We start from the raw sequence: 13,305 nt of genomic DNA, 5'->3' as shown, positions 1-13,305 counted from the left end.
TGCTGTTCCCATCCTTTGGGGCCCCGTTGATGTGAATAGGTCCGCATCCAACCGGCAAAAAATGTGGCTCTGAAGCGGACCCAAACCACGGCCATGTGCATGAGGCCTTACTTATATGTGTCATGGCCTGGGAAGCAATATGTCCAGAATTCACCTGTGTGAATAGCCCCTAAAAAGTATGTTATCGAGCACATTTGTGTGCACTGTCAGAAGGATCAATTCTATTAAACCAGGTATACTACTTGATCCTGCTGATTAAAATGATACCCGTTTTGTGAAAATAGCTTGTGGTGTTCCAAAGATAAAAAACGTATTCTTTATTCAAATTTTGGCTTCAAAGTACCCAGTGGCGGGGCCTAATCCCTCCTGCACCTCAGCTGTCCAGTGATGGACACAACCCCACCCCACACATTGAAGCTTTCATTTTCATAAAGAATAAAAAAGTTCTCTTTTTGGAACGTTGCATCAGATTTTCACAAACCAGGTATCATCTTAACCAGCAGAATCAACCCTACCATGTAGTATGTCTGGCTTAATAGGGTTAATCCTGCCAACAGGTGCTCTTTAACCACCTCAGCCCCCAGTGCTTAAACACCCTGAAAGACCAAGCCACTTTTTACACTTCTGACCTACCCTACTTTCACCATTTATTGCTCGGTCATGCAACTTACCACCCAAATGAATTCTACCTCCTTTTCTTCTCACTAATAGAGCTTTCATTTGGTGGTATTTCATTGCTGCTGACATTTTTACTTTTTTTGTTATTAATCGAAATTTTACGATTTTTTTGCAAAAAAATGACATTTTTCACTTTCAGTTGTAAAATTTTGCAAAAAAAATGACATCCATATATAAATTTTGCTCTAAATTTATTGTTCTACATGTCTTTGATAAAAAAAAAATGTTTGGGTAAAAAAAAAATGGTTTGGGTAAAAGTTATAGCGTTTACAAACTATGGTACAAAAATGTGAATTTCCGCTTTTTGAAGCAGCTCTGACTTTCTGAGCACCTGTCATGTTTCCTGAGGTTCTACAATGCCCAGACAGTACAAACACCCCACAAATGACCCCATTTCGGAAAGTACACACCCTAAGGTATTCGCTGATGGGCATAGTGAGTTCATAGAACTTTTTATTTTTTGTCACAAGTTAGCGGAAAATGATGATTTTTTTTTTTTGATTTTTTTTTCTTACAAAGTCTCATATTCCACTAACTTGTGACAAAAAATAAAAACTTCCATGAACTCACTATGCCCATCACGAAATACCTTGGGGTCTCTTCTTTCCAAAATGGGGTCACTTGTGGGGTAGTTATACTGCCCTGGCATTCTAGGGGCCCAAATGTGTGGTAAGGAGTTTGAAATCAAATTCTGTAAAAACTGACCAGTGAAATCCGAAAGGTGCTCTTTGGAATGTGGGCCCCTTTGCCCACCTAGGCTGCAAAAAAGTGTCACACATCTGGTATCTCCGTATTCAGTAGAAGTTGGGGAATGTGTTTTGGGGTGTCATTTTACATATACCCATGCTGGGTGAGATAAATATCTTGGTCAAATGCCAACTTTGTATAAAAAAATGGGAAAAGTTGTCTTTTGCCAAGATATTTCTCTCACCCAGCATGGGTATATGTAAAAAGACACCCCAAAACACATTCCCCAACTTCTCCTGAATACGGAGATACCAGATGTGTGACACTTTTTTGCAGCCTAGGTGGGCAAAGGGGCCCATATTCCAAAGAGCACCTTTCGGATTTCACTCGTCATTTTTTACAGAATTTGATTTCAAACTCCTTAGCACACATTTGGGCCCCTAGAATGCCAGGGCAGTATAACTACCCCACAAGTGACCCCATTTTGGAAAGAAGAGACCCCAAGGTATTCGCTGATGGGCATAGTGAGTTCATGGAAGTTTTTATTTTTTGTCACAAGTTAGTGGAATATGAGACTTTGTATGAAAAAAAAAAATATATAAAAAAAATCATCATTTTCCACTAACTTGTGACAAAAAATAAAAAATTCTAGGAACTCGCCATGCCCCTCACGGAATACCTTGGGGTGTCTTCTTTCCAAAATGGGGTCACTTGTGGGGTAGTTATACTGCCCTGGCATTTTCCAGGGGCCCTAATGTGTGGTAAGTAGGTAAATGACCAGTGAAATCCAAAAGGTGCTCTTTGGAATATGGGCCCCTTTGCCCACCTAGGCTTCAAAAAAGTGCCACACATGTGGTATCTCCGTACTCAGGAGAAGTTGGGGAATGTGTTTTGGGGTGTCTTTTTACATATACCCATGCTGGGTGAGAGAAATATCTTGGCAAAAGACAACTTTTCCCATTTTTTTATACAAAGTTGGCATTTGACCAAGATATTTATCTCACCCAGCATGGGTATATGTAAAATGACACCCCAAAACACATTCCCCACCTTCTCCTGAGTACGGAGATACCAGATGTGTGACACTTTTTTGCAGCCTAGGTGGGCAAAGGGGCCCAAATTCCTTTTAGGAGGGCATTTTTAGACATTTGGATACCAGACTTCTTCTCACGCTTTGGGGCCCCTAGAATGCCAGGGCAGTATAAATACCCCACATGTGACCCCATTTTGGAAAGAAGACACCCCAAGGTATTCAATGAGGGGCAAGGCGAGTTCATAGAAATTTTTTTTTTTTGGCACAAGTTAGCGGAAATTGATATTTTTTATTTTTTTCTCACAAAGTCTCCCGTTCCGCTAACTTGGGACAAAAATTTCAATCTTTCATGGACTCAATATGCCCCTCACGGAATACCTGGGGGTGTCTTCTTTCCGAAATGGGGTCACATGTGGGGTATTTATACTGCCCTGGCATTCTAGGGGCCCTAAAGCGTGAGAAGAAGTCTGGAATATAAATGTCTAAAAAATTTTACGCATTTGGATTCCGTGAGGGGTATGGTGAGTTCATGTGAGATTTAATTTTTTGTCACAAGTTAGTGGAATATGAGACTTTGTAAGAAAAAATAAAAATAATTCCGCTAACTTGGGCCAAAAAAATGTCTGAATGGAGCCTTACAGGGGGGTGATCAATGACAGGGGGGTGATCAATGACAGGGGGGTTGATCAATGACAGGGGGTTGATCAATAACAGGGGGGTGATCAATGACAGGGGGGTGATCAATGACAGGGGGGTGATCAATGACAGGGGGGTGATCAATGACAGGGGGGTGATCAATGACAGGGGGGGTGATCAATGACAGGGGGGTGATCAATGACAGGGGGGTGATCAATGACAGGGGTGGTGATCAATGACAGGGGTGGTGATCAATGACAGGGGGGTGATCAGGGAGTCTATATGGGGTGATAACCACAGTCATTTATCACGCCCGTGTAAGGCTTCATTCAGACGTCCGGATGCGTTTTGCGGATCCGATCCATCCATCAGTGGATCCGTAAAAATCATGCGGACGTCTGAATGGAGCTTTACAGGGGGGTGATCAATGACAGGGGGGTAATCAATGACAGGGGGGTGATCAGGGAGTCTATATGGGGTGATCACCACAGTCATTGATCATGCCCCTGTAAGGCTTCATTCAGACGTCCGGATGCGTTTTGCGGATCCGATCCATCTATCAGTGGATCCGTAAAAATCATGCGGACATCTGAATGGAGCTTTACAGGGGGGTGATCAGGGAGTCTATATGGGGTGATCAGGGAGTCTATATGGGGTGATCACCACAGTCATTGATCATGCCCCTGTAAGGCTTCATTCAGACGTCCGGATGCGTTTTGCGGATCCGATCCATCTATCAGTGGATCCGTAAAAATCATGCGGACGTCTGAATGGAGCTTTACAGGGGGGTAATCAATGACAGGGGGGTGATCAATGACAGGGGGGTGATCAGGGAGTCTATATGGGGTGATAACCACAGTCATTGATCATGCCCCTGTAAGGCTTCATTCAGACGTCCGGATGCGTTTTGCGGATCCGATCCATCTATCAGTGGATCCGTAAAAATCATGCGGACATCTGAATGGAGCTTTACAGGGGGTTGATCAATGACAGGGGGGTAATCAATGACAGGGGGGTGATCAGGGAGTCTATATGGGGTGATCAGGGGTGATTAGGGGTGATCAGGGGCTAATAAGGGGTTAATAAGTGACGGGGGGGGGGTGTAGTGTAGTGTAGTGGTGCTTGGTGGGACTTTACTGAGCTACCTGTGTCCTCTGGTGGTCGATCCAAACAAATGGGACCACCAGAGGACCAGGTAGCAGGTATATTAGACGCTGTTATCAAAACAGCGTCTAATATACCTGTTAGGGGTTAAAAAAAACACATCTCCAGCCTGCCAGCGAACGATCGCCGCTGGCAGGCTGGAGATCAACTCTCTTACCTTCCGTTCCTGTGAGCGCGCGCCTGTGTGCGCGCGTTCACAGGAAATCTCGCGTCTCGCGAGAGGACGCGCCGGCGCGTCCAGGAGGAATGAATCAACCACCTCCAGGACGCGTCTGTGCGTACAGCGGTCCGGAGGTGGTTAAAGGCATCTGTCAGCAGATCTGCACCTATAACACTGGCTGACCTGTTACATGTGCACTTGGCAGCTGAAGGCATCTGTGTTGGTCCCATGTTCATATGTGCCAACATTGCCCTCTTGGAGCAACATGGGTGTTGCCGTTACACCTAGAGGCTCTGCTCTCTCTTCAACTGCTGTGCCTTCTGCACTGTGATTGAAAGTTTCACATCTATGACAGCACCTCAGACAGGCTGTCCCGGTAGAGAACAGCACGCCGGAGTACTGCCACCTGCCTGCCGGACCCCATTGACTATAACAGGGTCCAGCAAAGATCCAGCTGCTCCCAGGCAAATATGTCCATACATTCTCTGCCAGAAAAGCCAGAGGCAGATGTGAAGGTAGCCTAACTCACACTATTTACCTATTCACACGTTTTTTCCCTCAGATCAGTGTTGCAGCCAATAGATTCTACATAACAGAAATATCCACTGTAGTAAGTGGCTCTAAGGATCAGACACCAGCTGTTCCTGCCAATGATCAGATGTCAGGGCAATGCAGTGGTACAAGACACAGCTGTATCCCATGCGCAGTACACCCAAATGTATAACACACTGAAGCTCAGCAACTACTGGAAGCAGGACTCAGATTTCATTAGTGAACTAAAAACAAAGGGGAAATGTGCCAGCAAAGGCTTCGCTGTATTCCTAGCTTATACCATTACATTGACAATATGAAGTGATCAAAGCCATCATTTCTTCATGTAGAAACTCAAAAGTTATGAGGATCTAAACATGGAATTGAAGGATGTGTGGACAGAGATGAGACCTAAAGGTGGGTGTCTTGCAAGGACGAAAAAGAAGAAGGTGGCTGGAGGACAGTCTGGACATTAAACTGGGATAGTGCTTGGAGTGGAGGTCTAGTACAACAATATAATAGAGCTGGTGAACACTAGTGAGATCCAAGAGAAGAATGGGGGCTGGAGGAAAGTCTAGACATAAATTAGGATACTCCTTGGAGTGGAGGTCTAGTACAAGAATATAATACAGCTGGTGAACACTAGTGAGATCCAGGAGAAGAATGGGGGCTGGAGGACAGTCTAGACCAGGCATGGCCAACCTGAGGCTTTCCAGCTGTTGTAAAACTACAACTCCCACCTTGCCTTGCTATAGGCCGATAGCTGTAGGTAGCCTGGGCATGCTGGGAGTTGTAGTTTTGCAACAGCTGGAGAGCCTCAGGTTGCCATGCCTGGTCTAGACCATGCATCTGCAACCTTCGGCATTCCAGCGGCTGTGAAACTACAACTCACAGCATGCAAACATGCTCAGTTGTTCTCTAACTCCTATAAAAGTGAATTGTGCAATCTGGAGTTGTCATTTCAGAACACCTGGAGTGCCAAATGTTGCTGATCCCTGGTCTAGAGATAAAATGGCGTAATCTATGGAGTGGAGGTCTACTCTAGTGCAACAATATAATAGAGCTGGTGAACACTGGTGAGATCCAAGAGAAGGGTAGATCCAAGGAAAGAATGGTGGCTGGAGGACAGTCTAGACCAGGCATCCTCAAACTGCGGCCCTCCAGCTGCTGAAAAACTACAACTCCCAGCATGCTTGAACAGCCTACGGGTATCAGCCTACAGCAGGGCATTGTGGGAGTTGTAGTTTTACAACAGCTGGAGGGCCTCAGTTTGAGGATGCCTGGTCTAGACATAAACCATGGAGTTGAGGTCTAGTACAACAAAATAATACAGCTGGTGAACACTGGTGAGATGCAAGAGAGGAATGGTGGCTGGTGGATAGTCTAGACATAAATTAGGATAGTCCTTGGAGTGGAGGTCTAGTACAACAATATAACGGAGCTGGTGAACACTGGTGAGATCCAAGAGAAGAATGGTGGCTGGAGGACAGTATAGACCAGTGATGGCGAACCTATGGCACGGGTGCCAGAGGCGGCACTCAGAGCCCTCTCTGTGGGCACCCGCGCCTTGGAAAAAGTCTATGGCGTACCAATATGCTTTAGACTTTTCCTGCCATTCATCAGCACAGGACGCACTATGAACAGCACAGGCAGCACACTGAATGTAGGCTATTAAGCTATTATAGCTAAATGGTAAAGTACATGGAAGATATACTATATTGGTATTCAGGTTAAATTGCCGTGTTAGCACTTTGCGATAAATAAGTGGGTATTTGATTGCAGTTTGGGCACTCGGTCTCTAAAAGGTTTACCATCACTGGTATAGACAAACTAGACATGGCATAATCCATGGAGCTGGTCAACACAGGGGAGATCCAAGAGAAGTATCAGTGGTCCACAAAAAAAGCAACATGCAGGGGTCTGGTACATGAGTAATAAAAAGGAGGGATCGGAAATGATCCGTAAACATTTCTGACATGTCTGTTTTGGCAACTACTTACATTTGCCGTGCAATACCGGTAATCCTGGGCCATCTTTTACTATAACTCTATGGTGTTCTGTTCCTCTGTTACTGCTACTATCAGTTTTTAATAAATCTACAAATAGATGTTACCAGTTAGGGTGTGGTGTGTCCCTGGCAGCACTGATGGGACAGTGTCAGGCTGTGCAGTGCACACCCAACTGGTAACACCAAGTTGTACCTTTATTTTAAAATGTCTAGTAGGAATAATAAATGAACAGAACACTGATTTATATGAAGAGATTTCCAGAATCTTTATGGCATGAGGAATGCAAGTAGTTACTAAAAGAGATATATTTGGAAAAGTGACAGGTGTCTTTAAGGCATTAAATCTACCCTAGATGATAATATATGGATGTCCCCATTCTGCCATTTTGAAAGTTGTGATCATTGAAAAAAATAAACTGTATATATAGAATTCCATATAATAAATGTGAATTATATGGCCACTTAATGATCCCTGTAAATGTATGCAATTACTCTTCAGGCCCAAGCTATAATCCTACAGCGATGATTCAGAGGAGGCAGATGCCATTTGCCCAATATTAGGGGGAAAATTCCTCCCCAACTCCAAATATAGCAAACATATTTTAGCCAGAATGGGACAGGGGGCGTTTTATGTAACAACTGGATGTCTGTGGACAGAGATAGGACAAAGGGCAGGAGGACAGGGGTCAGAAATGTAGAAATACCGTATAGTGAAGAGACCTGAAATTGCTGTACTGCAATATTACTACAAGTTGTCAAGAGACACAAGACAAAGGCAATAACACTTCAGGGTGGAAGCGGTAATAAAGAAAAGCAGTACTGAAATATATATATCTTATTGAGATTATTATTATGTCTATTAGATTACATGATTTGTTCTATTAGGTGGAAAAACAATCGGCCCGATTCAGATGTCACCCTAGGAAGCATGGTCGTAGCCATGTGACATTGGGGTGTATCCGTTTTTCTTCCTGACCCATTCATTTGGCCAGTGACAAATTGGTGCACATGGGCCCTAAATCTATTCCTCCAGTATCACAGCACGCACTGCGAGGTGCGTGTAATGGTTCCATCTATGGCCAGATGAAGACAGGATGAGATTGTCCAGTGTTACCGATTGACAGGACATAGATACATAATGAAAAAAACTGAAAACCTACAGAACAAAGCAAAGAAGCAGGGAACAAAGACGGGAAGAAATGAAGGGATGAGGTAATAGCCAGTTAGGGGTTGTGAGCTGGCCCAGAGCTGCATCATCCCCCACCCACAGGTTTCTTCTATCCCTCAATAACAGGGTGCACCCAGCTGCCTCCAAGAAGAGGTAAATTAACCCCTAAAGCGAGCACGTCCCAGCAATCCCAGGAGCTGACCTCAACCATTTCTTTCACATGCTGTAATGATTTGTCTGATCCCCCTCCTCCCTCCATGCCTTCCCCACCCAAATGTAAGTTCTCAATGTCTCCCTAAGGTCCCCTCCCACACGATCCCCCCTAAATCATCTCAGATAACAGAGCCGAGAACTGGACTCCTTCCTATGTTGTGACCCACCCTCCCTGTTCTTCTGTAATGTCCTCCAATTCCCTTTCTGCAGATCACCAGACACAAAGAGGCAGCCCCCATCCAGACCTCTGCACAGCTAAGCATCCCAGGCAGTGTACAATGCCATCTGCCTGCCGGTGCCACCCTAGCTGGCTACAACTGCAGCCTGGCAAGCTTCTCTACCACCTGACCAGCCTAGGATTAATCCCATCAGACTTCCATCCCCGTAAGATGGGCAAGCAAATCCCTTACTGTGCCAAGGGCTATACCCTGACAGGTGGCCCATGCCTACACAACATGGCCCAAACAATGCATCCTAGGTGGCCAGTGCTGCGCCCCACCCCTCATACAATCATGTGCCAAACATCCCTATAGATATGCCAGCTGTTGCCACTCTATGCATCCTCCTCATTGTGTGTAGTAGTGCCCTACATGCTACAGTCACCCCGATCCCTGCAGGACTAAGGCCCCTCCCCCACAGCCCTGCCCTGTTTCTCCACATTACCTTATGTACTGCACCATTTTATCAAATGCACCCACTTACCCACCAGCCCGTGCATAACCCCGACAATGCCCTGCAAAGAATGGCAATGTCACCCCTGCATAACAACCAGCACTCCCATTCTTAATGCAGCACAATGCAGTGCCCGTACACGTGCCCACATCACAGTGCCAGGTGCCCCACAAGTTCCTCGGGCGCAGCAGGGTCCTAACGCCGCTCTCACTCACCAGTCTACAGGGGTCTGCTCATGGATGACATCATGATAGGCAGCCAGCAGCTCCAGGCGATGGGGTTTGAAGCTAACGGTGGCCATGCCGGCTACAGGCTGACTGTGTGCCGGGGGATGGAGAGACAAGGCAGCGGACTGAGGGAGGGATGAGGAGGAGAGAGATGGAGAGAGGTGGAGGCAGTAACTGCAGCTGAGGAAGGGGAGGGCCAGGGCGGGAGGGGGAGCTGCGGGGTCCTAGTGCGGGGACGGGCGAGCCCAAACCACTATTTACCCCAGGTATGGCTGTGTACATCATGTGCACTGGTGTCAGGCGACTGCTGCTCTGTATTCCCTGACATACTGGCCACTGGGAAAGTGCATACCATAATCTCACCTCATGTAACATAGGTCCTACTGGTTAAATGGAGGATACCACAATGCATTGCTTTTAGGTTTGTCAGCCATTAAAAAGTATATCTGCACCATAAAGAGACTCCAATTGTCTGGAAACATTGCTAGAATAATAATAATCCTTAGGGCTCATGCACACGACCATATGTAAAATGGATCCGCAAAAAATAAGGATGACATCTGTGTGCATTCCGTATTTTGCGGAACGGAACAGCTGGCCCTTCATAGAACGGTCCTATCCTTGTCCATAATGCGGACAATAATAGGACATGTTTTTTTTTTGCGGAATGGAAATTCGGACATATGGAAACGGAATGCACACGGACTCATTGAAGTGAATGGGTCTGCATACGGTCCGCGGAAAAACGAAACGGACACGGAAAGAAAATACGTTTGTGTGCATTAGGCCTAATGTATATAACATACCAACAGACAAGTCAATAATTAGAACAAGAGGAATGAGGGCCCTGCTCACAAGAGCTTACAATCTATGGAGATAGGGGTGACACAAAAGGTAACAGTGCTTGTTTGGTACAATGGTCCGGCCATGTAAAATAAACTTACCACAGTGGCATAGACAATCCTTATAACATTAGAATGGTCTCACCCCATAAGGCTGAAGCTACCCGGTGAGATGTGTCGTGTGGCATTGTATCTAATGATTGTCAATGGTGTCTCAGTGTGACATACTGACATGTGACAGCTGCAAAAAAATCCAGACCTGATGGAGTTTGTGTTGCAAGTCGCATACGACTATTACTCCATTGACTTTAATAAAAGTCACGTGCGACATGCAACTCTCCTGCGGCTTTTCTGTGACTTTGCAGTGTTTCTACAGCAAACTCACACACTGTTAGCAAGTCGCAAACAAATTCCTTTCGGTGACTTGCTGTTGCTAACACATGTATCCCAAGCCTAAGGCCTCTTTCACACGGGCGTTCCGGATTTGCTCCCGATGCGTCGCGTGTGCATTGCAGGAAACCCGCGTGAGTAGGCACACAATTGCAGTCAGTTTTTTCTGCGCGAGTGCAATGCGTTTTCCCTTACGTCCTACCAGCAGCACAGATGGGGTTAACCACCCCCTGTGGACTGGTAGGACCGGCGGAATGTTTAATGATCCCAAGCATAATAACTCAATTTAACAATTAAGTATCCCCTTAAAAGGAGGGAGTCAACCCCCAGCCCACTGTTTTTTTCTTATGGAAAGTGCGGGGATCCTTTTTTTCATTGGGTAACGGGGTTGTCCTGCTCTTTTTTACCTTGTTAGTTTGGCTGGCAGCTTATTTGCGGCCGCGCCTGGCTGAGGTATGTTGGCGGCATCCTCGGTCCAGGTTTCTCGGTCCCTGGGCGCCGCCATCTTCCGGAAGTGACGTTGTGTCACTTCTGGGTATTCCGTTCAACGCAATTTTTTTCGCGTTTTCGCTCGAACATTTTAGGTATTTTATTTCGCATGCTTCCTCCTGATGGAGGATTTACAGTGACCGCTGCTTTTGTGGGGATTTTTAGTTAAATCTCTAGTTTTTTCCTTTGGGAGCTGGGGGGATTGGTCTGTGCCCTCCCCTTCCCCTATTTAAGAAAGCAGTGTGCACCAGTTCGGTCTCTGGCTGCACATGCTTTTCAAGCTAGCTCCCAGACTTCTAAAGTTAGTGTTGTTCCACTTGTGGTGTCTTTTTCCTCCGGTCCTTATTCGTAGCTGCCTCCAGTCTGTTTTCTACCTTTCTCGCTGAGATACAGTCAGGTCCATAAATATTGGGACATCGACACAATTCTAACATTATTGGCTCTACAGGGAGTGCAGAATTATTAGGCAAGTTGTATTTTTGAGGATTAATTTTATTATTGAACAACAACCGTGTTCTCAATGAACCCAAAAAACTCATTAATATCAAAGCTGAATATTTTTGGAAGTAGTTTTTAGTTTGTTTTTAGTTTTAGCTATTTTAGGGGGATATCTGTGTGTGCAGGTGACTATTACTGTGCATAATTATTAGGCAACTTAACAAAAAACAAATATATACCCATTTCAATTATTTATTTTTACCAGTGAAACCAATATAACATCTCAACATTCACAAATATACATTTCTGACATTCAAAAACAAAACAAAAACAAATCAGTGACCAATATAGCCACCTTTCTTTGCAAGGACACTCAAAAGCCTGCCATCCATGGATTCTGTCCGTGTTTTGATTTGTTCACCATCAACATTGCGTGCAGCAGCAACCACAGCCTCCCAGACACTGTTCAGAGAGGTGTACTGTTTTCCCTCCTTGTAAATCTCACATTTGATGATGGACCACAGGTTCTCAATGGGGTTCAGATCAGGTGAACAAGGAGGCCATGTCATTAGATTTTCTTCTTTTATATCCTTTCTTGCCAGCCACGCTGTGGAGTACTTGGACGCGTGTGATGGAGCATTGTCCTGCATGAAAATCATGTTTTTCTTGAAGGATGCAGACTTCTTCCTGTACCACTGCTTGAAGAAGGTGTCTTCCAGAAACTGGCAGTAGGACTGGGAGTTGAGCTTGACTCCACCCTTAACCCGAAAAGGCCCCACAAGCTCATCTTTGATGATACCAACCCAAACCAGTACTCCACCTCCACCTTGCTGGCGTCTGAGTCGGACTGGAGCTCTCTGCCCTTTACCAATCCAGCCACGGGCCCATCCATCTGGCCCATCAAGACTCACTCTCATTTCATCAGTCCATAAAACCTTAGAAAAATCAGTCTTGAGATATTTCTTGGCCCAGTCTTGACGTTTCAGCTTGTGTGTCTTGTTCAGTGGTGGTCGTCTTTCAGCCTTTCTTACTTTGGCCATGTCTCTGAGTATTGCACACCTTGTGCTTTTGGGCACTCCAGTGATGTTGCAGCTCTGAAATATGGCCAAACTGGTGGCAAGTGGCATCTTGGCAGCTGCACGCTTGCCTTTTCTCAGTTCATGGGCAGTTATTTTGCGCCTTGGTTTTTCCACACGCTTCTTGCGACCCTGTTGACTATTTTGAATGAAACGCTTGATTGTTCGATGATCACGCTTCAGAAGCTTTGCAATTTTAAGAGTGCTGCATCCCTCTGCAAGATATCTCACTATTTTTGACTTTTCTGAGCCTGTCAAGTCCTTCTTTTGACCCATTTTGCCAAAGGAAAGGAAGTTGCCTAATAATTATGCACACCTGATATAGGGTGTTGATGTCATTAGACCACACCCCTTCTCATTACAGAGATGCACATCACCTAATATGCTTAATTGGTAGTAGGCTTTCGAGCCTATACAGCTTGGAGTAGGACAACATGCATAAAGTGGATGATGTGGTCAAAATACTAATTTGCCTAATAATTCTGTACAGGGTGTATACACCACCACAATGGATTTGAAATTAAATAAACAAGATGTTCTTTAACTGCAGGCAGTCAGCTATAGTTGGAGGGTATTTACATCCAAATCAGGTGAACGGTGTAGGAATTACAACAGTTGGCATATGTGCCTCCCACTTGTTAAGGGATCAAAAGTAATGGGACGTAATAATAATAATAATCATAGATCAAACTTTAAATTTTTAATACTTGGTTGCAAATCCTTTGCAGTCAATTACAGCCTGAAGTCTGGAACGCATAGACATCACCAGGCGCTGGGTTTCATCCCTGGTGATGCTCTGCCAGGCCTCTACGGCAACTGTCTTCAGTTCCTACTTGTTCTTGGGGCATTTTCCCTTCAGTTTTGTCTTCAGCAAGTGAAATGCATGCTCAATC

At 45.2% G+C, this 13,305-nt stretch overlaps 1 protein-coding gene across 2 annotated transcripts in view; it reads right to left on the bottom strand.

The window, feature by feature from the left end:
- Positions 1-9,334, bottom strand: part of DBN1 (drebrin 1) — a 144,836-nt gene extending 135,502 nt beyond the window's left edge. For both annotated transcript variants that reach the window (XM_040405497.1, XM_040405506.1), the window contains exon 1: positions 9,166-9,334. In XM_040405497.1, the coding sequence (XP_040261431.1) occupies positions 9,166-9,251 (86 nt within the window). In that variant the 5' untranslated portion in view covers positions 9,252-9,334. The remainder of the gene's footprint in view (positions 1-9,165) is intronic.
- Positions 9,335-13,305: the final 3,971 nt, after the last annotated feature.

This window comes from Bufo bufo, chromosome 1 (assembly GCF_905171765.1).
Source record: "Bufo bufo chromosome 1, aBufBuf1.1, whole genome shotgun sequence".
In the NCBI taxonomy this organism is placed as follows: Eukaryota; Metazoa; Chordata; class Amphibia; order Anura; family Bufonidae; genus Bufo; species Bufo bufo.
Note: the sequence above shows the minus strand (reverse complement) of the source record. Positions and strands in the feature narration are given on the sequence as shown.